The sequence below is a fragment of the Anas platyrhynchos genome, chromosome 20 (genome assembly GCF_047663525.1).
Source record: "Anas platyrhynchos isolate ZD024472 breed Pekin duck chromosome 20, IASCAAS_PekinDuck_T2T, whole genome shotgun sequence".
Lineage (NCBI taxonomy): Eukaryota > Metazoa > Chordata > Aves > Anseriformes > Anatidae > Anas > Anas platyrhynchos.
Window position 1 is genome coordinate 10,487,604 of NC_092606.1, and position 24,905 is coordinate 10,512,508.

General features: G+C 45.3%; 1 protein-coding gene and 1 long non-coding RNA gene across 8 annotated transcripts in view; one reads left to right on the forward strand and one right to left on the reverse strand.

The window, feature by feature from the left end:
• LOC119713266 (uncharacterized) overlaps nucleotides 1-24,905 on the forward strand; it is a 66,496-nt gene that overhangs the window by 35,041 nt on the left and 6,550 nt on the right. For 2 of the 5 annotated variants that reach the window (XR_011804306.1, XR_005260273.2), the window contains 4 exons: nucleotides 3,753-3,998; nucleotides 7,959-8,179; nucleotides 14,558-16,884; nucleotides 23,820-24,119. This is a non-coding gene — a long non-coding RNA (uncharacterized lncRNA). The remainder of the gene's footprint in view (nucleotides 1-3,752; nucleotides 3,999-7,958; nucleotides 8,180-14,557; nucleotides 16,885-23,819; nucleotides 24,120-24,905) is intronic. The other 3 variants (XR_011804308.1, XR_011804309.1, XR_011804307.1) reach the window with 3 other exon arrangements.
• CALN1 (calneuron 1) overlaps nucleotides 1-24,905 on the reverse strand; it is a 130,651-nt gene that overhangs the window by 7,240 nt on the left and 98,506 nt on the right. For all 3 annotated transcript variants that reach the window (XM_027445955.3, XM_072026187.1, XM_013105853.5), the window contains exon 5: nucleotides 4,967-5,120. In XM_027445955.3, coding sequence (XP_027301756.1) covers nucleotides 4,967-5,120 — 154 coding nt within the window. The remainder of the gene's footprint in view (nucleotides 1-4,966; nucleotides 5,121-24,905) is intronic.

Below are 24,905 nucleotides of genomic sequence, written 5' to 3' on the forward strand. Positions count from 1 at the left end.
CAGAGATTCAAGATGTGCTCCCTGACAATGCTTAAAAAAACACTGTGATCATTCCCATGAACATGCATAGTACCTTAGGATTTTTTTTGAACTGTTTTTAGGTTTTTCTGTGCCTAAGCAAAATCAGACTTACTAAGAACCTTTTTAAATGAATGCTTGCAGAACAATTGTCAAAACAGGTGAGAGCAATTTCAGCAGTTAATATGCAGACAAATGGGATTTTTAGCATTTGACATATTTTATGTAATTATATTTTTAAGTTCAGCAACAAGTATACATGTTGTGGTCTGCTAAAGCCAGTTCTTGTCTCTGCCTCAGTCTCCCTACCTAAGAATACCAGAACAACACACAGTACAGGGGTTCCACAAAGATCAACATTTGAAAAGGCTCTGAAGGTTCTGCAAGATGGATACAGAAAGTCATAAGATCCTCACACACATATATGGGTAGTATACACATATATGGTCTTTTTTAGGTACGAGAAGGGATTTACCCACCTTCCTTTTCCCATAGATGCTTGTACTGGTGATGATGGGAGACTTTCAGATGGTTTGACAACAAGCTCAGAATTACATTAAAACCAAAATGTGACCAGAAAAAGGCTCTGAGTGCCCAAGCTGTGAAAAGTCCAGGAGGATGTTTTGAGCACAAAGAAATAAAACCTTATTTTAATCCAGGCTTGAACCTCATCACACGGAGACGGGGAGCAGTGGATGCTGTATTTTGAACACTTGTTTCATCCCTCCTTGCCTCCTCTGGCCAGGATTTAGCAGTGTCTGTGTCCTAATCCCAGCTCCCATGCGGTCCCTGAGCATCAGCTCAGTGCCGGAGGCACAAGAAGCCCTCGTTAGGCAGCACTTTGAGTCAAAATGCCGAGGGCAGGGAAATGTTGCACAACCATTGCTCCAAGGGACTCACTATATTCTGCTCAGATAATGAAATCCCCCTTACGGCAGCCTCCTAAATTACTTGCTTTCTGCTTGTATGGCTCTACTCCTTGATTCTTTCGTTTGCTTTTATAATGCACACAGAATCAATACTGTAGTTCCCTGGTTTTGTGCATGATGGCCCAGCACTTTGAAAAGCTTGTTAAATAACAGCTTTGGTTATTCTGTCTTTATTTTTCTGTTATTTATGCACTTTGAAAACTCCCCCAGCCAGCAAACAAAACAGTGGCATAAGCCCTCATGGTCAGTGTTGCTGTTCAACATAGGGCTCTGATGCCAATTATGACTGGGAGAACAGTTGAAGACTGGCCATGACTTTCTGCAATGGCATTTTCCTACTCAATGGAAAAGAGTAAAGCATGTTCAGTATTTCTTGCAGAATTGCTCCTGTAGCAATTTCAGTCTTCTGTTATACTATCAAGTCAAAATAGAGTTTAAAGATAGTAGGATCCAGGTAAGCCATCAATATTGTTCTTTACCTACTGAGAAGCTGAAGTTGTCTTTTTTTTTTTTTTTTAATTGTTAACACAATTTTGTGCTGCCCTAGGAGCAGTCTATGACTTGTCCTCCTAAGTATGAAAACCCTCTTGCCCTCCCTGTAGATGATGAGGTTTTGCTCTCAATTTCTTCAAATTCATAGATCCTTTGAGCATGGCATCTATTCTTTTTCCTGCTGGTTTCCATAGTGGGCATTGTCACAGGTCTGAATTATTGATGTGTTTTGCATTTTGTTGCCAATAGGAGTTTTTAATACCCAAGGGACATGCAGGCGTTTAGACATGAGTTGTTTCCTTGAATGTGGTCAGAGCCAGAAGCTTCTTCTGAGGTGCCCCATTCAATGTAAAGGAAATCTCAAGAATCAAAGGCACATCAAGGCTCATCCTTCATCTTCTCAACAGGCAGAGGGTATGCTGGTGGTGAAGACTTGGCCAAGGGGTGGCAAAGACAGCTTACCATCTGTAACTTCTCCACCTGGAAATAGGCTCAATGGGCACACTAGCTGTGACTGCCAGGCAGGTTATGATGCCCACAGTGGGGCTGAGATGCTCAGGTCCTATGCTCAGGGTGAGCATTGAGAACCCTCTCCTCTGCAGATTTAAGCTTGATAATGTGATCAGCTACAGTGTATTTATAGTGACTTTTGTCATTACTCTGCCAAAGGTGAGTTAGCTGAGGAGTGGATGCTCCTAATGCTTATCCGGGGAGAGCGGGGAAGGGACCTGTGGCAGCTCTTGCACATCCTGTTAATTTGAATGTCAGGGCTGAGGATAAAATACCCATGGCTGGCAGCACAGGTCACGGTAACTACCAGCACTCTTGTTTGCTAAGAGCTTATTGTCATGAGCATTTGGATAAAGGGACCTGCCAGATGAATGATTTTTGTACTACAGATTTTTGTTAGTGCAATGTCATTGTAAAAGGTTGTCCTTTCCTTGTGTCTTTTCCCATAAAAACATGCACTCTTCTTGGCTCTGAGCTTCGTTGTCCTGCCCTAAGCATTAATAAAAATAGTGAGAAGGGCTGAAGATATAACTCTGCCTCCCTTCTGGTTGTGTTCTTTATTGTCAAGGCTGGTGTGGGCTGCTTGTACTGAGGAGCTGGGCATTTTCATTGCTTTGCTCTTCATCAAGTAGAAGGCTAACAAAACTCCCTTGAAATGTGTAGGAGGCAAAGTTGTAATGTGAGCCTAGATCTGACGTCTTGCAAATGACTCTCATGTTCAGAGTGAGCTGAACAAAATCCTAGACTTGTCTCTGACCATAATACAAATTTTGTACTTGGTTTAAAATGTGCGTGTGGTTGTGTGTGTGTATGCATATGAGAGAGAGAAATAACTTACATCGTCTGTGTTGATATACAATAAATATTATGAAGTTTAGTTGCGAAGGCCTTACTATGACAAGAAGCCTATATGGCAAAATTTTGAGACTTACAGAAATTTGCATTTGTATTTTTTTTGATAGTAATGTTTCCTGTCCATGGAGGAAGGTCTTAGTTATCCTTTTTGATGGCAAGAACATGCCCGGTATGACAGTGGGTGGAGATGCCCCATTGCAGCAACATACTGAAAATATCTGCTGTCTCTCCTCCCATAGGAGTCATTCCCAAATCTCAGTGAAAACCACCAGGGCTCAACTTGGATTCATTCCTACCCATAATTAAAGGCACTTCAGAGGGGTGGATGAAATGTACATTAAAAATAGATGTGAACCTCTAAGCTATTCCCTTTAGGCTACCTTTACAGTTGAAAGAAATAGGTGTTTTTTACAGTGCAGTTCACCTCATCCTTGTGTAGTGCTTCAAATAAATTAGAGGAACTGTATCCATAAAGTATCTTTTTCTCTCCACTAATTAAGTGAGTGAAGGGTGATGAACTTACATAGAGACCCTTCTTAATACGAGGCTGAGATGCTGCCCAGCCTTCATGACAGCTGTCCCTTGGTGCCATCAGTCTATGCCATGAGGCCCTTTCATTCCTGCTTCTGAGTCCTGTGGGGAATTTTGTGTTTGGGAAATGGGAATGCTTACAGCAGCTGTGTCTCCTCTGGCACAAGTAGGTATTTCAAGTAATGGCATGTCCAGCCTTGAGAGCTGCGGGGACATAACCTGCTCTCAGTCTGCCTTTCCTGGGAGAAATGCTCATGTCAGAGCTGCTGTGGACCAGAACCATCCCCTTCTCCTGGGACCTGGAGCAAAACTTAGCATCTTGGTTGACAGTGTTTCGTTGATCTTTATTCTCTGGTGGATTTGTATGTGTGTGTGTATTCCTAACAACATCTAAAAAAGGGTCTGTTTTGCTTCTAGGTTCTGCCTAGCACCAGCAATGCCAACATCCCACGAGGAAAGCTGTTCTTGCTGTACTTTTGGAAGCTGGGACTTCCAAAATGAGAAGCTGAGCATTTCGGTTTTCGGACCCATTTTTTGTTGCGACTTGGATAGTTCACCCAAGTACCAATGCTGAAAGAAGCCTGCATGCCTCTTGCAGCAGTGACAGCTGGCGCATGTCTCCACTGAATCAGCAGGTCAGTGGGGACTAACAACTCCATTCATGTAAGTAAGCATCCCTTCCTCCCTGCTGCTCTTTGTGAGGAAAAAAAAATGTTGCTTGGCTTGGTTTGAAGAGTGTCGCTGCTTACCTCCCTCCTGCAGACTTTTTAAAATTCAGCCGTGCTCTTCTACATCTTTTCTGCAGTATTTAGCACAGGATGACTGTGCTGGATACAGTGTCTGAATCCCATTAATTAGCCAGGCTAAGAATTGCTCTAATATGCCTATCCTTTGCTTTGTTTTGATGCTTCATTATCTCCACCTAGTGCCCTTTCAGAGGCTACTTGACCCCTCAGAGTATCAGGATTTCCCACAAATGGATGATGTAACGTGGCATTTCAGTGGATAGGAAAGCACCAGGGTGATGTGCAGAACCCTTACATTTCTCTGTATATATCTCACTGGACTTTTTGCACTTGAGATGATTTTTAGGTTTGGTTGTTACAACCAGCAACAATTTGGAGCACCATGAGTTCCTCTGGCCTAGAAGCTGATTTATTTGCCAGGAGTCTGTGGATATCTGTACTGTGAATGAATGCATGGTTTGGGCTTTGTAATATTGTCTGCTGTGCTGCTACACTGAGGGGAAAAATAGACCAGGTTGGCTATGTTTGACACAAATATTCTTTTTCATTTCCTAAGAGGCACTGAAGCTGGCCTGTGAATTTCAATTTATTGCTGGCTCCAAAGTGAAACAGCCCAAGTACCACCCTGTGGCTCTGCAAACCATCAGATATAAAAGTTGCTTTGGGCATACTCCAAGGTTAGGGGACAAATGAGAAAGAAAGGGTTTTGGTATTGGCTCAAAAGCTGTGTGAACTAGTAGACTGAGCATTGATCTCAAAGCTGCGAAGTCCTGAAGTAACTCCGCACTAACTCTGTGCAACTTTGCCCATTGCATATTGTGGACCAGGCTGAGTTTCACAAAGGAAGCAGAAATAAAATAATAGTACAGAAACTTTCTCTCTCACCTTCAAACTCTGTTTGACAGTTGCCAGAGTTTTCATTTAAACTCTCCTCTTCATTGATAATGATGTTCTCAATGTCCTTCATCGTTAAGTGGTCCCGGAAGGCGTGGTAGAGGATGTGTTTCAGCTCTTCTAGTGTTATCCTCTGCATGTCGAACTGTGGGAAGAGAACCGAGTTAGACACGGCCAGCAGGAACAAGCGTGGTACTGGGAGGAAGAGAGGCATGTGGGCACATTGCAGTTCCCTACTTGTGGTTTTTTCAACCTCATTTCAACACCTCAATATAACTTTGCAAATTTTGCTCTTTTGGGTTCATTTAACACTAACAGTGTGAATAATTCAACTGGATGTAGCTAGAGCTCTTGCAGCTTACTTATTGCTGGTAGAGCTGTAGGGAAGCAAGGGGTTGTTTTCCAGGCTGGAAATATAGCAATCCAGTATCAGCCCTGGCAATTCTGGAAGAGGTAAAGCCCTCAGAGATTCCCCTGGCACCTCCAGCACCTTGCCGTGAGCCACAACTTTCTCTCTGCCCTGTTTTTCCTCCTAACTGCAGTGTGAAGAGCACAAGTAGAGAACATTTCCCTTGCAGAAATGTAGATCCAGTAGGTAAATGCTGTTTCTGCATATACCAGATAAATGTTTTAAAAACAGATTATTCCTGCAGAATATGTAGAAATGAACATTTTGCAGCAGAGGAACTTTGCACAGGTGTAAGTTTCATGGTATTAACATCTGCTAATGGTACACAAGAGAGGGGGTTCCCAACGTCTGACTGGCAGCCCAAGGGAGGATACCAGCCTCTCCAAGCCATCAGTGCAGGCACTGAAGAAGGATGGAAGTGCTCTGAGCCCTCCCACATCTCCTCCTGTGCTGCTGCTGATAGGCAGGTAGTGTGCCTGCATCTCAGCATGTGAGCAGCACCTTGGCATCTCAGCATTTACAACCCCAAACACAGGTTTGCCAGTACCAAACAGTGAGCACCGGGGCTTGTACACCCTTATCCAAACTGCCTACCTTCAAGAAACCTCAGAAAAAACAAACAACCCTGGCTTAACACTGTGGTGTTAACACTGAGGAAAGGCGATGCAAACTTGTGCCCACTTCTGCAATTGAGAGTATGGTGATAATGAATGATCAGATCATATAGCTGGCATTTCAGAAACAGTACAGCGTAAATCCCCAATCCTTTTCCCCAAGGTTGATAAGGACAGGACAAACCTTATCAGCTCTGAGCCGCCTGGTGTGTTATCTAAGGTTGTCTTCCCTGACCACTGCTCCACACCTCATTGCACAGATACAAAATTATTAATTCTCAAAGTGATTAACTGGGGGAAATAAGTGCACTGTGATTAAACCTGGACCTCAAAGTATTTATGTGTTTCTGTGTGCATATAAGCAGATTTGCATGCGTCCATATGCATTAATCTATCTTAGAAACACTGATTTTTATAGTTCTATTTATTTATTTCATGCAATGATTTAAAACTTGGTGCAGTAAATCTGCAGAAAAGTGAACAGCAGGGGTACAGTAGACAGACAGTTCCTGTTTTTTGCCCCAGATGAGTTCTCTGAAACCCTGATTTGGTTGGTATGCTTGTTTTGTTGCTTTCCTTGTTCCTCAGGGATTCGATATTCATGCTGCCCAGCTAAAAATAGCGAGCATGCAATTGTCACCAGTGGTCCCCTGCCGCACAGTTCAAAGTTGGATTGCAACCCCCCCCGGTATTTAGTCACATATTTCCAGCTTTCTTTATTGTGCATGAGGAAATTTCACCACCTGTAATCTGTCTTCTTATATGTTAGAAGAGCAAGTAAAATCAAGCAACTGTGTACTTCACAACTATGATTATGAAAAGCATTTCTCCTGACAAATAAAGGTATGGAAACTTGGGCTAATGTGTATGCTTGTCTTACAGCAGTGTCAGGAGCTGTCATCAGCGGAGGTTTGTGGAGTGTCTTGAGGCTGCCCAGGGTGTGCATCCCTCCCAGCTGGCTTCCTGCAGTGCCACAGAGGCGTACTCGTGGGCAGCAGCAATGCTTTATCACCTGCCACCCAGTCCTGCTCTCCTTTGAAGTTTTTCTCTTGGCAGAGCTCAAACCTGAACTTTGGCCCTGGTGTCTTCCTAAGTCCACCCTATGCTGAAACCCATAATTTCACTTAGTGGCCAATTTATATCAGCAGGAGCCACTGGATGGCATGGGGTTAACCTATCACATCTCATCAGGGTGTAATATTCAACCTGTGCTGGAGTTTTCTTACTGTTCTTGGCTCAGGAAAAGTTCTCTGAGGCCAATACAAACATTTATTTCCCCTTTTTTTTTTTTTTTAATGGGCTTATTTCCCCCCCACCTCCCCACCCGCCCCTCCCCCTTAAAGTAATGATTTTTTAGAAGTTGTTCAAAACTTGTGTTCTCCAACGTGGACAGATGCTCAACCCCTATGAGTGCCTCAAAGCCCAGAGCACTGTCTCTGTGATCTGATCTTTACTTGTGGCCACCGAGGATTTTTGCAGTGTTGTGTTAGCCTCCTTTAGACTTAATGGAAATGCTCAAAGACTTCATCTGGGCAGGGTAGTTGAGGACAAAGAACCTCCTGTGTATGGTGCATGCGTGCTGGCCTTGTGGAGGGTAAAAGACACACAGTCCCCTGTGCTGGCATATGCTGCTCCTTTCCTTTTGCTCTTAGGAATCATTGCAGGTCTCTCTTTATAACAGCACTGCCACTAACAAGCTTTTGCAGAGTCTACCTATTGTCTTGCTTCAGGCTACCTGGATTACAAACACAGACACAGGCATCTGCTGGTCTTAACAATGTGGAAACAGTAATGACTTGTGGGTTTGGGGGTATTCCTATACCAGTTAGTGTGTCTAACGGGACAAAATTCTCTTGTCAAATATCCATCTGTTGCTGTGTCTCTGGCTCCTACTTTTAAGCTTGATGCTAATATAGGGAAAAATATTTTATATTGTTCCATTACTGTTTTTGTCTTCTAGGAGGAACCATCTCAGATGGGTGTCAAAATCACCATTGCTGGCTCATGCCCTGAGTGTTTGGCCTGTTTGCATGCATACGTTCATTGCTCCTGCTTTGCTCTCTGCTCCAGTACTTGCATCCAGCAGGCATTTCCTCCACCATCAGCACAGGAGTTTGTCCATACTGGGCTTGAGCTCAGTGCAGCCAGTGACGATAGTTTGCATCGGGTTTGGGCTTCTAGGTAATTTCTTCTATTATCATTGCTCTCCAATCTGGCAGCTTCCCTGATTCACTTTTCAATTACTCTGGCTTTTTATTGTTGTAATGACAGTAACCAGGGAGCAACTCTTAACTTTTATTGGCTCTGCTGAGAGGAAAACTGTGACTGTTGCAAGCTGAAAACTTTCTATAGGATTTATAATTAGGAGAAATCAATGATGTCGTTTCTGAGTCGGTGCTTTTGGAATACACTGTAAGCAGTGCTATAGAAACAAACTGTGCGCAGTGCTGATGCTCAAATGCCCCATGTGATGCATGAGAACCCTGAATGAAAACCTGCACTAGTTACAGGTGTGTTTGGCTTCTTATGGAGAGCACCAGGAATTGCCCACTGCAGTTTAGTGGACTTGAGTAACTGTAAGCAGCACAGAATCACAGAATCACAGAATTTCTAGGTTGGAAGAGACCCCAAGATCATTGAGTCCAACCTCTGACCTAACACTAACAGTCCCCACTAAACCATATCCCTAAGCAGACACATCTCATGTTGTCCCAAGAGACACTCTGGGACATTTTGGAAAATGCACCTGATCCAGCACAGTCCCTTGCTTTGAATTCCCTGCTGGGAATGAAAGCACAGTCCTGACCAGTTCCTTCAGTCTTCCTACATGCAGTTTCCAAAGTTTGCAGCTGACAGCTGTCATGGCTGCAGAACACTGGTTTCACAGCTGGTACCTTTTGCAGATACTGCTGTATCATATCTAGTACATTCTCCTTCTGCTCTATGCAGGGAAGTGACCCTATGAGAAGCGCTTGGTTCTTCAAAGAGTTAAATGCTGAAAAAATACTTATGACACTTTCCTTTAATTATCACCTCAGCTTTCAAAAAAAGAGTGGTAGAGCTCATTTCTTGAACCCCAAGTTGGCCTTGCTGCTGTGCAGAGTGGGTGATGTCAGGATAGGACCCTGCATGGCACAGTGAGTGGGGCTGTTCGGGTGACTCGCAACTTCTCTCAAAGCTGCATCAATAAAAATCCTCACCAAGGGGCAGGACTGGCTCCTCTGGCAGCTATGGCTTTAGCTAGGACAGTGCTTGGATACCAACTTGTCCTGAACCTACTGGGCCCAAGTCTGGCCCATGTAAGCCATCTGAGAAGGTCTTTTACTGTTGAGGACTCCATATGAGCCTTGTGCCTCTTGACAGTGGGAGAATGAATCTGGGGTGGGAGAAAGAACACTGGGGTGGGGAATGAATCAGCAGAGGGGAGAGCAGGCTCTTTCCTCGTGCGTTTGAAAAACAGGTCTGCAGTTCAAAAAGCTTCAGGTTTCATAGATTTCTTGTTTGTGGTAGCCAAACAAAAAATAATTTGTTAATAATTTCTGAACAACAAGCATAATTTAGTCTTAGTCTTTGCTCTCAGATCTAGTGCATTTCAGACTATGTCTGTCTTGAATACCTGCAAGGCAAATGCAAACTGGCTCTGCCCATGCTCACAGCTGACTGCAACACCTGGGGATGTGACCCCCAAAATACTCTGACTATTTGCACAGCAAGCAGGGCTTTGTGCTGCATTGGCCACTGCCTCTTTGTTTCTGAACACAAGCAGCATGTTGGTGCTCACTGCAGATCGTGCAGCTGTTCCTTTAGCTAGACAGGCTTTGAGCTGATAAACTACTGGTCTGGGTCTTTTCCATAGGACCAATGTTTCCTGTTGGCCATGTATTAAAGTGCACAGCCCCAGAGTGCTCGACACAAGAACATAATGTATTCCCAGCTCTGCTTGGGGGCTGGATAAATGGCCATTTTGTACTGACTGTACTTCCCAGATAAACTCAGCCACTGATATTTTATAATGCAAGGGACACAGACTCCTAGAGAAATCAGGAGTCTGGAGGGGCAGGGGGACCACACAAGAAGGGAGCAAGCATGTGAAGCGGTGTAGTGGTGTTTGCTTGGGATGTGTTGAGCTGTACAGGCTGGAGGTCTTGCTGCTCACACCCAAGAGGCAGCAAGTGCTGTTTCAATCCACAGCCTGTGGCAGCCCCATGCTGTAAAAGCTTCTGGATGAAGACAATACATTTTCATATATCTATATATAGATATATCTATACGTATATATATATAAATCAAACATATGTGGGAACCTATGAAATATTTTCTAAATGTCCAGACATACACCCCCTCCAAATCTGGAAGTTTCTCATTATATATTTTATTTATTCTTCTATCAAAGAAGATGTGCTACAGGGGTGAACCTTTAGGCACCCTGAAGCTTGGAGTGACTCTTGTGCTCCCCCAGGACAGAGGACAGAGCCGCTTCTAAGCCTGCAACATACAACTGGAGTTAAAGGAGCAATGCCATTTTCTGTGTTCCCCCAAATCACTGCTACCTTTAAAGCAAGTCTAATTTCCTCTACCCACCCCCTTGCTGGCCCACACATCCACAGAAGGAGGGCTGGAAGTCCTGCAGCTCCAGCAGTGAAAACACAGAAGATGCATTTTGTTCTGCTCCACACACACCCCCGTGGAGGGTGGCTGACTCCATGATGTGAGCTGAAGATTGAGGGGTCTATTTGTCTTTTCCCCATCGCTACTACTCTTTGTCCTTCCATTGCCTGCTCCATGCCAGTGCTCTTGCCACCTACAAAGAGGTGACCCAGAGCATTTATGGACTGGGACAAAGCATGCAAAGGTCCTGCAGGAATGCTCTGTGGGCTGTGGTAGGAACTGAGGCTGCCCTCACATGTGCACAAGCCCTTTCTCTTTCTGGGGCCCATGCCTGACCATCTGTGGAGGTCTCACATTGCCCTGCTGAGAGCAGCCTTATCCCAGCTTGAGCCCTTCTGTAGGGGGAGGAGGGAGAAATGGATCAGGGCAAAAGGGACCATGCTTCTCATTGCACCCATTGCAGTACTCACCTCCACCTCCACCCACTTTACCTGTGTGCATTTGCAGGACAGCAGACACAAATTCATCCTTGCCAGCACCCTGCTGCCTCCACCAAATCCCCTGCAAGAGGGAGCAGAGCTCCGTCCAGCTACAGGATCATCCTCCTCCCAGGAGATGATGCTGCACAGCTCTGCTTTGGTGGAAAGATGTGGTCCCACCCTGCTGGGGCTGGAGCCCAGGACTGAGCACCTCGCTTACACCCAAGGGTGTTTCTCCATCCCTGCTTGCCCATCACTCACAGCATGAGGCTGCACAAACACGCTCCCAGTGCCAGGAGCACCCTGGCTCAAGAAGCCCAGCAGCAACCAGCATCCCTGTAGGAATGACCTTACACACAAGGCAGCTGGGGCTGTAGGACCCCATGAGTACCCATCTGCCAGCTCGAGCTGGCTCTGTGGTGCACAATGTGCCCTGGGCCACCTTGCCCTGCATCCATGCCAGCACCCAGGTGCTAGTAACAGCTTCTCCAGCCCTGCCTTGGGGTTGGGGTTGCTGTCAGCTGGGGTACCGCTTGCCGTTGGGAACAGCCAGCTTCCCTGATGCTGCACCTGAGCATCCCGCTTGCCAGAAGCAGGAGAGGGTAACAAGCTCATTTCCATAGTAACGGGCTCGTTACTGCACTGGCTGCTGCTAACGGGAGATAGCTCCATTCTTCCCAGCAGCTTTGTCAGCAGGGAATTGCTCATACATTGATAAATTATAATCAGATTTAAGTGTGTATTCTTAGCACCCTTAATCCCAAGCACCTGGCTTAAATTTGCACTGTGAAATGATGCAGTGTGCAAAACTAACCTGGCCTGTGGGTAACCCCTGCGTGTTCCTCCAGCCACCCCCAGAGCTCACACGGGGCCTCTGAAGAGTACTGCTGGGATGTCCACAGCCCTGCAAGAGGTACCAAGTCTTGTGGGTTACAAAATGTTTGGTGTGTGGGTCCACACATGCTTCTCTATCAGCTTGGCCCTTGCTCTGTCTGGGTGGACCATGACCATGATGAAGAGTGGGCTTTCTGCGTACCAGAGGCAAGAAGCCACCCACCTTGAGGAGGCCGCCAAGGCTCACTGCAGGTGATGTGCCTGGTGAGTATAAGAAACACTGGGGTACCTTCCCAGGCCCCTGTTGGTGAACCCACAAGGCTGCCCCTATCCCCATCCTCATCCCTATCCCCATCCTCATCCCTATCCCCATCCTCATCCCTATCCCCATCTCCACCATCTCCATCCACACCACTGTACCTGGAACCGATGCACAACCAGGGACCAGTTCATGTGTTGACAACTTGGCATTTTCCCATGCAGAAAATTACATTTAATCGTAAAAACAACAATCAGTTCAATGCTGAATATATGAAAAAAAGGCACCTTTGGCCTTCATGGTGGTGATGGAAATGGGCTTCTCACTTCATCTTGCTGCTTGCTGACTGCACTGATAGCTCTGGGCTGCTGGCTCAGTACCAGCTGGTGCACCGGCTCTTTTTCTGGGCACTTACACGTGAACCACTGGAACAAGGCAACAATGCAGAAAATGATTTGCAAGAAGTCCTGCAGAGCTGCGCAGCACAGGGTGCCTATATGCAGCCAGGGCCTCCTGCACTCTCCCCGGCTCTCCCAGGGGAGGTCCCACTTCTCCTTTTGTCCCAGTTGTCAAGATGCTTCGAGTACCATTTTCTAAGTACTAGTGCTGCTACTTCTTCTTTTCTACTACCTCGCCTTTAGTGCTCTGTGTTTATTCAGAGAGCATTAAGCAAAGCTGCTTTACTTGCTGCTTTCCCCCTGTGCTGTCCTGCTCCCTGCACAGCCCCAGCTCTGACTGTAGCTGTTGCCAACAGCTTGGATGTCCACCCAGATGCCACTTTGGGTCTCAGAGTTATTCAGCCATCTGGCACATCTGACAAGCTAATTTGACTCAATGTGCCCAAAATATAGGGTTGTCCCAGCTCATATCCAAGTGTTTACTAGGGCATGCTACAGAGCAGGGGCAGGGGACAGGGTATCCCTGAAGAGCCCTACGTGATCGGTGCTCACCACGTTTCCTCCTCGGTCCACCTCCACTGCCCGGCAGAGGTGGCGTCAGCTTTGCTTGCCATGCCCCTGCAGAACCCGGTGGGGGTCTGGAGCATCCCTTAAACCTTCTGGTTACACAAGACACAATTCCTGGGACAAGGCTTAGTGCACTGATGGTGTAGCTAAAGTGACCCCATGAAGATACTGTCATTTGGGTCGGGTGATGGAAGATGCTGCTGACAGTCTTCAAAGAAATCCTCTTGTATTGTCCTGGCTGTTTACGAATGAGCCATCGTTGCCTCTGCTACGTCCCACCGCCTGGCTAGCTTGGTGCTCTCCATAACTAGACACAGATTTTAACTCTCTGGGGTCTCTGGGGTTAAGTTTTAAGCAGAGGAGTGGGTCAGTGACTTTGCTTCTGCACCAGTCTCCTCACTTCACAGCTAGGATATAATGGTTATTAAACTGGGCTAAGAGAAATTGGCTCCCTGAGAGGTTAAATTGCAGCAACACCTCCACAGAAAACACAGTAGGAATATTAATCCTGGGCCCATTCAATTAACTTAAAATAGTTTAACTAAAACATGGAGAAGTGGTTGTGGTTTTTTTGTTTGTTTTGTTTTGGTTTTAAATTAGAAAGTGCTATCAGGCTGAAGTACAAATTAATGGGTTCTAATTATTTCTTTCACCCAGTTTTACAGCTCCCTGGCCTCAATAACCAGCTCCCAGTCTGATCCTAATAAAAGTGCATGTGTAAATGGGTCTTCAGCATCTTGACCTTATATGTGAGGCCTGTGGGAGCCTCTTGGAGGAACAAACTCACAGGTTTTAATTAGGGCTAATGCTGGGAATCCCCATTTGGGAGCGAGCGGCTTCAGCCTACCCCACAAATATGGAGTTTCTACTGGATTGATGCCTCCAGTGTAAATCCATCATCTGGATGGGGCTGGAGCTTGTTCTGGGTGTGTGCCTGTGTGTCCTGCTGTGGGCAGTCCTGTGTCCCCTCTGTTCAATCAGCAACAAAAGGAGAGCAGGACAGGGGGTTTTGTGGCAGGTCACCATGTGGGGTGTGCCCAAGAATCACTTCTTGCAAAAAATCTTTGTCCTACAAGATGCTCCTTCACCAGTGGAAGGGCAGAGGCTCTGTCCCCTGGGGGGATGCAATGGGTCCCTGGGGTGACACAAACCCCTGCATCTGGCTGTGCCAGGTGCATCATAGTTACATCTTCATCCCAACACAAACTGAACAAGGACATGAGGTGACCTTGATCCATGTTACCTCCTCCAGCGCCGCTGCTGGTGCCATGCCTTGTGCCAGCATCACAGTGGTGAAGCACAGGCTATAGCTTTTTGGCAATAATGACAAACATGACACCCAGAAAGAGTAGGATTATGGAATAAGGGAAAGGCACCATCTAGCAAAAGTAACCTGTTCTGTCTGCTTCACCAGATTGATTGCATTTGACCCACTGCTCTTCTTCCCACTTCTCACACACTGCTGCTGACAGCATCACTGCCTGGAGGAGCGATCTGTAAGCTGCTTCTGAATTAGAGAAGAAAGCAGAAACCCCAGCAAAGCAAATGAGCCAGCCAGGCAGCCCTGCTGCTGAAAGTGTCCTTTAGCCAAAGGGAACCAATTTTTCACTTAACGGTTACAAATGTTTCAAGAATGCCAGGAGAAGTGGATTAGAAGGTGAGACATGTTCCTGAAATGTGTGAAGGACACTGATAATTAATAAGAGCTTTGCCAAGGAGACTGAGAGCTACTATGGGGAAACTCAAGACATCCTTAACACTGCAGATGATGAGTATCAAACAGTAACAATAACAAGGCAGCAAACAAGTCTTCCAATATTGCTATCTAGCACCAGACAAAACTAAGATAGGCTGCAGGCAACTTCTCAGGCTGCTCTATTAAATCAAAGTACATTTGTTTTTTTATGTTGGTCCGCTTGTTCCATAGTCATCTGGGCTGTCTGGTCCAAAATGAAAGTCCAGGTCTATAAAAAAAAAATGCTGAATTTCCAGAAATGACCAGACAATGCTGTTTATGTGCAAATGCTTGATATTATTATTACTGAAGCTGTGCATGTAGGGAAAGAAGATAGTAAGAGCAGATCTTCGACGGGCTACACTGTGCAGGCTTGTGTACAGTGGGGTGCTGTGGGAGGGCTGCGATGCCTGGTGCTATGGCAGGCACAGAATAAATGGTGCTCAGTAGGTTGGGTTTGCTCTGAGGTGACAGTTGCTGCATACAAAGAGGAGACAACTGGAAAGAAAAATGGCTGTGAGATACACCAGCAGCACTTCCCACAACGAGTTCCCCTACAGAAAAATGAAGAGCTTGCACTGTGCAGAAGAGAGAAAAAACAGCTTTGTCCAACACTGAACCAACAGTAACTGCTGGGATTAAGCAGCGTGTATTGTGTGGCAGCACACAACAAAACAGCTTAGAAAAGGAGAAATTTATGCTAAGCAATCAGAGAACAAATGCACAATTAGGAGGGTGGACAGGGCAGAAGCTGCACTGTGTTCGTGTATGGATCATGCCCCTGGGCTGGGCTCTGCCCCACACTGCTCAGCTCACCACAGGTGTTTTGGAAGTGCTGACTTCTGCACCACTGTCAGAATTGACATGATGCTCAGAGGCATAAGGTGTTTTTGTCATCACTTGGCTGGTTTTAATTGCTTCAGTACAATTTGGGAAGTCCCACCTTTATGCCTCTCTTACCTTTATCGTGGAGTTACATTAAGATTTACATTAAGCAGAGTTGTTGTAGAGTATAAATAGCAGAATATGGGGCTCTGTTTAGGAGCATAATGGTGGTTTTGGGGACTGCACTTCCCTTTGTGCTAAATGAAGCCAGAAGAGCAGAGCAAGCAGGATCTTTCCCATCCTGCAGTGTGCTTGTCTGTGAGATTTGAACCAAAATGACAATGCCTGCAAAAGCTATGTGATCAGAGAACACAAAATAAAGAAAAAGCCAAATGAAGTCAGAAAAAACATTTCATTTTGATAATCATGGAATAATCTTTGGGTTTTCATTCTGACCTCTGTTAAATCAGGTTAAGTTTGTTGCTGCCTTTTAGCTCATATTTAGAAACTGGAAGTTGCTGTGACATCAGGACCAGGACATTCTTATTTGGAAGACAATTAACATGAACCAAGCAATTTTTTCCCCAGTGAGAAATTCACATAAGGCAGGATAAATTCATCTGTGCAGGTAAAAGTTTGATTTGTCAAACTGACAGTTTCTAAGGAGAAGTAAAAATTACAAATTAAGCTGCCAGAAATCATTGTGTTCTGTTCATTGCCAGAAATCAACAAGGTACTGGGGCTGACACGCAGGCTGGCCACATCTAAAGATGCAGCCATCGACACCAGTCTGCCTGGCAGCACTGCCCAGTGACTTGCAGGCCCCCAAGTAGCTGCACACCCAAAGAATCTGGTTTTCAGGATTTTACAACCTCCCCACAGCTTGTAGGAACTGGAGTCCTTCTGAAGTCCATCCCCTCTGCCCTCCAAAGCCGACGGCTCAGATTATCTCACATTAGCTGAGAGCATCGGTGACTGTGAGACTTCTTTTGGTTGTCATGGATCTTTACTGACAATTCTAAAGCCCTGAAGAAAGTTGGTGAATATTTAATTCAACCAGAGACAGAAACACATTAGCAAGCTCCCCTCCACTGTTGCACTTCAGTTCAGTAAGTCAAGAGCAGAGCACATGAAAAATCAACATTTGTGAATCCAAGACTGAAAAGATGTGAAGAAATAATGTAAGTGATTTTAATATTTTCTGATTTGTTTCTCTATGTCATACCGAGCTAGGATGTGAATTTGTCTTTTATTTTATTTGCATTTTAAAATAATTTTATATAACAGTTCACTTTCCACAGAATGTCCACTGTTTGAAAACAAGATTAATTCAGCTAAGAACTGTGAGGTAGAAAGTTCAATTAAAGCCTGGAGTAACTGTTGAGTTACTCTGTTGCGAGGAGTACATGATTTTTTCCTTGCCCTGGTAAAAACAAGGTGATCAATTCTGAAGTCCCCTCCAGTGATTCGCTTGGCATTTGCTAGCTCTTGCCAGCTACCAATATGCGAGAGCAGAGAAGTAAGAAAATACAAATCAGCTGTCACCACAAAAAAATAAAATTCAGGAAAGTAATTTTAATGCATGACTCAGAACAGCAGGTCTACAGCAAGGAGGGAGGCATGGAGTGCTCACACCTCAAAACTGGGAAAAATGAGGATCTTTGGTGGTGCTTACTCCCAGGCTGCAGAAAAGCTCGGGAGGCCACAGGGTCTCTGGGCCTTAATGCCCATGAAACACAGTTTAGCACAAGAGGAGGCATACCTGTGTCCAGGTAAAATGGAGGAAGAGCATTGGTGATAAACTCAGGTTTGCGATGAGAAGGGACAATGCATTTTGGTGGCAGCTCTATGAGCTCCACATCAGATGCCCAGTGTGCTTGAGCCCACTGGCAGTGTGCTGGAAACCCTTCCAGGAACCATCTCTTCATCTGACAAGTGCCCCACCAGGGCTCTGGGGCAGGTCTCTCCTTGGGTGGTGTAGAGGACGTGACTCAAAGCAGAGGGCATTCGGCATGTAACTAATATGGAGCACATTCTTTCATTAGCTTGTCTGAACTGCTTAACTGCCAGATTTATCCATGCCATATCGCAACACAGAGATGCCTTTGGATGTTTCAGGGTGTCTTTCATTGCAGCTCTCATCATGAGTCTCTTGGCAAGTGGTGAAGAGTTGGGCAAGTGTGCTGGAGGGTTAATGCAGATTCTGCAAACCCTAGGCTTGCTCCAGTCTCCATGACCCATATTTGCATGAAGTGGAACTGTGGTGTATGGTAATGTAAATTGAAAACAGTTCTCAGCGATGTCTCCCCTGCCCCAGCAGTGGGTGCTGATGGGGTTTTGTGTAGTGCTGTTAATGGTCCTGGAGATTCAGCCAAATCCCAGCCCTGAGCTCCTGATCTCATAAGGTGCAGTCCCAGCACAGTAACGTCACATCTGACCTAGGTCTCTGAGATCGGGCTGCTAATTGTACTTAAGTTATGCATGAATTAGAGAAATATTTAGCTCAGTGATGCTTGAGGACTCTTCTCATGCTAAAATAAACTGTCACATGGTAGCTCATCTCCCAGATCCAGCAAACAGTGCTTTCTGGTGTGGCTGCTGGAGCTGTGCTCAAAGCACTCCAGGACGTAGCAAACCCTGGGACAGGGCCTGGGCAGCAAACCATGTCCACATCTCAGATTGAAAACCAACATTCTGAAGAAGGCTCCAGGGAGTCTTTCAATGCAGTTTTTTAATTATTATTTTTTTTTAATGTACTCTTTCAATGCACTGAGGAGGCTTGTAAGGAAGACAGAAAGACTTTTTACCAGGGTCTACAGTGACAGAGGGTTGGACTAAATGATCTTTAAGTGTCCCTTCCAACCCAAACCATTCTATGGTTCTTTGATTAATGGGTTTGTCACTTACCAGAATCCAAGTCCTGTCCCCAGAAATCCTTGCCAGCTGCTGGAAAGCCAGTGCCATGATAAGCTACGCTACCAACACTTCCCTGGGCATGGCAGAACAGTTCTGCTTAAGAAGACTGTGCTTTGCTGATGCATTTAAGTTCATTTCCATGGCTAACCCAGGAATATGGCATACAACCAGACTGTACATGTGTCAGTCTGCAAGGTGAAATGACAGCACACACTCCCGACGATGTGTGTCTCTAGTTTTACCTCTCATGCTAAACTTTTTGGCTCCATGCACTGAAACCAGGCAGTTTTCCAAAATGCTCACTCTCTTCCTCAAACCACAATGTGAAGCCTTTTGTCAGTGTTGAGAAATGCACTGAAATCAAAAGGCAGCTGATCATTCTAGTGATACAGAGCAAGGAAAACACAATCCTGTTCCACCGTGGTGACAGTTACGCAGAAATATTTGGATAATTAGTTTCGGTTCAAAGCTATCTCTGACAGGATTAGGTGATTCACTAAGAAAGGGCCACTTCCTATTTTAAAAAGGTGACATCAAATTTTTTTAGGTGTACCATAAACCACCTAAGACATGGCAATCCACAAAGAAGACTCAGGGAAAAACACAGCCAGAAAAGCAGCAGCCCTGTGTACCATGCACAAAGCTGTGACGCACAGTCCTGTCCCATGACACTTTCTGTAGGGACAATGCACATCTCATCCATGAATAGATCATCCATCTGCACACCGTAAGGACTTTCCTCTTGGGAAAACAACTGTGGCTTTGAACAAGCCAAATAAGAAGATGTGCAAACTTACTGTGTACAAAAAAATAATGCCAAGTCTGCTGCCTGCATATCCCTGATTGTCACACATTTTCTTACATGAGAAACTACAGGGAAAATCATTGAACAACCAGCACTGGTTTCCTAACTTGGAAAAAAAGATATATTCCCTGGGCTTTTTTGCCATCCAACTTTCAACGACTCTTCAATCTTACCAAGCCTTTGACCAAAACAAAGTTCCCTCTGGCCAATGCACCTCATCCAAAGGCAGACCAGGAACCACAAAACAATGAAAACTCACCCTAGTCCCCATCCACCACTACCAACTCCCTGGGGGCAGAGCCACAACTGCTCTCCATGCACCCCCCCATCCATGCGATACTTCATTTCCAAGGCTCAGGAACTAAAATTCATAAAATTCTGGATATGGAAAACAATGGACCCAGTAGAAGCATTCATTTTATGACACCATACAATTTTCCTCACTCACTGCTTTCTGCTGACACCAGACCATTCAGCTGTCAGTATCCCCATCTTTCCCTGTCCCATAGGACTAAGGATGTTTTCTCTGGCCTCAGTGAAGCCTTCTTTGCAGTACAGGTACCAAACTCCATTTTCTCATCAAATTATGAAATGGATTAATATAATGAAACTGTTTCCAACCTCTGTTTCACAGCTCCTGTTTCATCTCTGAAGAAGGGCATGTATCTTCAAAACCTTGATCATTTTTTCCCCAGCATTTGGTCTAATAGAAAATGTTACTGATCCATGAAAACTCTGTCTCCTTTCTAAACCCTGATTTCATTAAAACTTCATCAACTGGAGACCTAGCAGTGAGAGGGAGAGATGCAGCTGGGCTTTGCTTCCAACATAGACCTGGCAGGCTGACTCATGAACTGACTGCAGTCACCCCAGGAAGACAGTGTGAAAAATAACATCTATTTATCTGACTGATTTAGATCCTGGAAAAAGGGTCTGCTGTGATGGATACCAGCAACACCACAAGCTTTGGGCTCATCGTTTGCTCAGAAGGGACATTGGTTTCATTAGTCCTCAAATCTAGTTTCTTCACAAATGTTAATGTTTAATTATTTGTCCAAGAGCCTTGGCTCAATATCAGCAGAATTGTCCCATCCCATCTGCTACAGAAGTGCCTTCTTTTAACAGATAACAGACTTTAAAGAGAGACTAAAATCAGTGCTGCAGCTCTTGGTCATAGGTGCGACCAGGCTGGGACTTGTAAAGCAAAGATACCCATTTGCCTTTCATTCAGTCCTGAATGTTTCTGCAGCTCCATCTGCTTAGGACAACATTGCACTCAAATTCATAAGTCAAATGGGACTGCTGATGTCTCCTGGGGTATTCAGGATCCTAACATATGCTCCAAATGTGCATCTGTTTGCATGGAGGTGTAGTTGCACTTGTCCTGGGATTTATCTTGAACTTTGCCCATTTGTCTTAATGAATGCTGCAAACATTGCTGCATTATGTGCTCCAGCACAATACCTTTTCAGGATTATTTGGTCAGCCTTAATGAAAACCTCAGCTTTTAGGGATGAGCCACCTCTCTGCTTGGCTGCAGAAGCACTTTTTTGACCTTCCCGCTCCCTTTCTTGCCTGGCTTCATGCTTCACCATAGGCTCCAGAAGGTCCTTTCCTCCTCTTCCCTGCTGCCATGAGCTCCATCACTGTGCTGCAGCAGTTTCCCCAGCACAGCCCATGAACAGGAGCTGCCCTAGGACTGGCAACCATAAGAAATGATGTCTGGCAGACAGCCCTGACTGTAGAAAGGGGCTTTTGGGTGGGCAGGGAGCTGCTGCCTGCTCAGGGAGATGCATGGAGCCCCTCTGCAGGAGCGCTTCCTGCACTGAGGGGGTGAAATGCAGATTTGGTGAGAGATGAAAAAAGGGGAGAATGTTTTCACTTAGTAATGTGCCATGCTCCCCTGCAATGTAGGAGATGCAGCTACATGAGTACTTTCATTCAGGCACTGGCTGAGTTAGGGATGCGTTTATTTTCACCAAACACATTTCCAGGTTAAAAGCTGTTTGAAAGGGATGCAATTAACAGAGTGCAAACACTATGCCTAGAGAGGAAGATCTTTAACCCAACAAAGTCGAAATAATCAGTTTAAAGACACCTCTCTGAAATGCAGTTACATTGCTCTGAAAGCGCAGCATCACCTATTGCCAAAATTAGCTACATGGAAGTCAGGTTTGTTATACCCCTGTAGTAGAGCTGCTCAGTGGCTTGCATCAAGCTGACTACTTCAGGCTCTTAACAGCTAGAGACCAATCAATACCAAAAATATTTGCTGGTAGCTTCCAGGCATGTGTATTTCTGCACATTCAGGCTGCAGAATTACCTTTGCTGATCTATTAGTTATTTGGCTACCGTGAACACCAACTAACACCACACAATGTCCAGCAAAGAACTTTCCCACTGATTAACCTTCAGGAGCAAGCATTTATCTCACCACTGTCACAGGACCACAAACACATGGTTTTCTGTTGACTTGTGCCCTGCCCACCAAAGCCAAATGCTGTCCAGGTGGCCAAGCTCACCTCAGGAAGCGGGATGGTGCCATCAGTCTAGTAACAGACGTGCAGCCCTGCAAGGCCTGAGCTAAGGAGCTAAAAAAGGGCCAGGGCAACTCATTTCACAGCAACGCCTAAATGACACTTTAGGCCTGAATGAAACCCAAGCAACAGGGGCTTCTTTACTATAGCTGCAACCAAATTTATTTTTTTCCTTACTCGAGACAAGGCCAAGCACAGGCAGCTAAGGTGGGAGGATTTCACGCACATCCCTCACCTGGTTGCCTCCCAGCAGTTTTCTTTAAGCTTTCAGACTCACCGAGGCTGATATTCCTGGTCTTTTTCCTGATCAATCTTCCCTTCCTCCCCCATGGTATCTCCCCAGCTTCCAAGAGTAAGGGCAGGAAGGGGCATTTATAATACGAGTGCGTGAGGACCTGCTGGCTAGCTACCGCGAGTTCATCTTGCTGCAAATCAATGCCAGGCATGTCCCTGTCATTGCTGGTGTTTATTTGCACTGCAGTAGCCCCCAGAGACAGCAATCAGGAACAGCAGCACACGGGAGAGAAGCCTCCCCCAGCACAGCAATTCACAGACTTTACAGAGCTCCAAAACAGTCTCTGCATGCTGCTGGTTAATGGCAAGTCACAGGGACAAGGACACTAATGACCCAAGCAGGTCAAGACAGCAATGCGTGTACAGCCATCAGCACACATGGGCACTGCCACCCCTGCCAGTAAAGTTCAAGCTCTCTGCACCCTTTGCTGCAGATGTTTTGATGAATTTGAAGCTTCTTCCTGCACCGGGGGCTCTTTTGCAGAGGTTGAACCCTGCTCACAATGCCCAAGTGCATTGCAAAATTTTTCGTAAAAGAAGAAAATCTCCTTCATTCCAAATGCCCCGTGTTTTCCTGGTGGGAAAGTGATGCACAAGATTCTGCATCCAAGTAACTGCTGGAGAGAGTGAATAAATACCGTGGAGCTGGATCCACATGGCAGCTGTCACCAGGGGTCATGCTGCAGGGCGCCACCACCAACATCACCTGCAGGCTGCATCACGGCAGCGTGGGCAGGACACAACTGGTGGCAGTGCCAGTGCAGACTGCCCAGGCCTGGTCAGAGTTTGAAGAAAAACCTCTCTGTGTCACATTTCAAGTTTTTTTGTTTTCCCTTCTCATGAAGACACTTCAAAAAAATGGATTTTCCTGCAGGAATGCTGTTGTCCCTGGCCAGCTGTTCCACCTGATTGACTCCTGTCAGCCTGTCAACTCTGATGCCTTCTGGAGTGCTTCATCCATGTGGTATTACTTTGAAATACCTCAGCAGAGAAAAAGCCTTATATAGCCAGATTTTGACTAGCTAATTTTTCTGACTTACTCCTTCCTGTTTGGCAGAGCCAAAGCAAGGGGCAGGAGAAGCCATGGGTTGCTGCCCGTGGGGCATCCCCACACTACATGCTTCGTGGTCCTGCACCAATTTCTTGGGACGACCCATTCTGTGCTGCCCTGAAACATTCATTTCCCAACAGCTGATTTCACAAAGTGTGTCTAATGAAAAACAAAAGGAAATGAACAACTGAAAACATACTGAATGCAGCTGCCCTTTGGTAACTTGGGCCATGACAGCTGTGCAGACCACTGCTGGTGGTTGTGACCATCAACTGGTCTCGCTGTCACTTGAGTTATGAGGCTGAAACATTTGTTCCCTAATTGAGTATGTCAAATGCACCTGGATGTTATCAGATAGGTGAAATGAAAAGACTCTGCCATGTGTCTGTAGCTTAAGCATTAAAATTGCTCAGTTTCCACTGATGTATTTTTTTCCAGTAAAGGAAATGTGACTTCTTCAGAAAAAATGCTCAAATTTTGCATCCCATTAATGCCACTCTGTATTTCTTCCAGGTTTTATGAACAAGCTCCTCATGCATTAGACTAAGACCAAAAAGGCCAACCCTTCCCGGACCAAGGACCATGATTTGGGTACAGACACACTTTTTGGTAGAGATACTTTTTTTGTAGTGCTCTTATGCAAAGGGGGACAACAGCAGAGAGGCTGGGACCCCCCTCAACCCACTTGCATCATCCAGGACAAACAGAATCAACTTTCTATTTGCAACAAAAGAATTGAGCTTTGTCTTCCTGACTACACAGCTGTTTCCAAAGGCCATGGTGGAGATGTAGTCATTGGAGATGATTTCAACAGTAAGGTTACATTTGGGGCTGAATATTTGTCACCACCATTCATCCTCATTGTGTGTGTGTCTGTGTGGTTGTTTACTTTTTGTTTGTTTGTTTTCTTTTGTTCTTTTCCTATGGGGCTGATAAAATAAAATTTACATATAAGTAATAGAAGTTCATAGCAGACTCTGCCACCTTCCTTATTAAATATTTTCTTACCCCTGCATGCTGTGTTTGGAGAAGTTTGATGTTCTTGTTAATTCTCCAGGGGAAAAGCTGGTAAAAGCTGCAGGGAAGTGAGCTTGGCTGAAGCTGTCTCCCCATGAGCTTGCTAGTGTAGAGGCACACAGCTTAGTGACAAGCTGAGCCCATTGGCAACTGCACGGCCTATTGCTCTCTGTGTGCATACGGATGTACACATATACATCATAACTGAATATAATTAAAATAATTTTAAGTAGTTTGCAGTATTCATGCATAATTCTCAAATTAAGTTGGGAGGAGAAAAGCTATTAGAGTTGACACATCAACATAATACGCTTTGAGCAGGAATAAAATCCAATTTCGAATTTATACATTATGTCAGTTAGTGAAATAATGGGTATAACTGAGATGCACAGGATCTGGGAGAGCAAAAAGCCAAGAAAAAGTGCAAAATGCCCTGGAAAAAGACAGGACAGAGCAACTCAGGAAGAGGCATTGCCATTAGCTGGCCTTTGTTATTGCTAACACAGGCTTCCTAAAATTAACGGGGGCATGGAGAGTCCTGGTGAGTTTATGAAAATTCAGGAACTGGATCCTGTCAAGCTA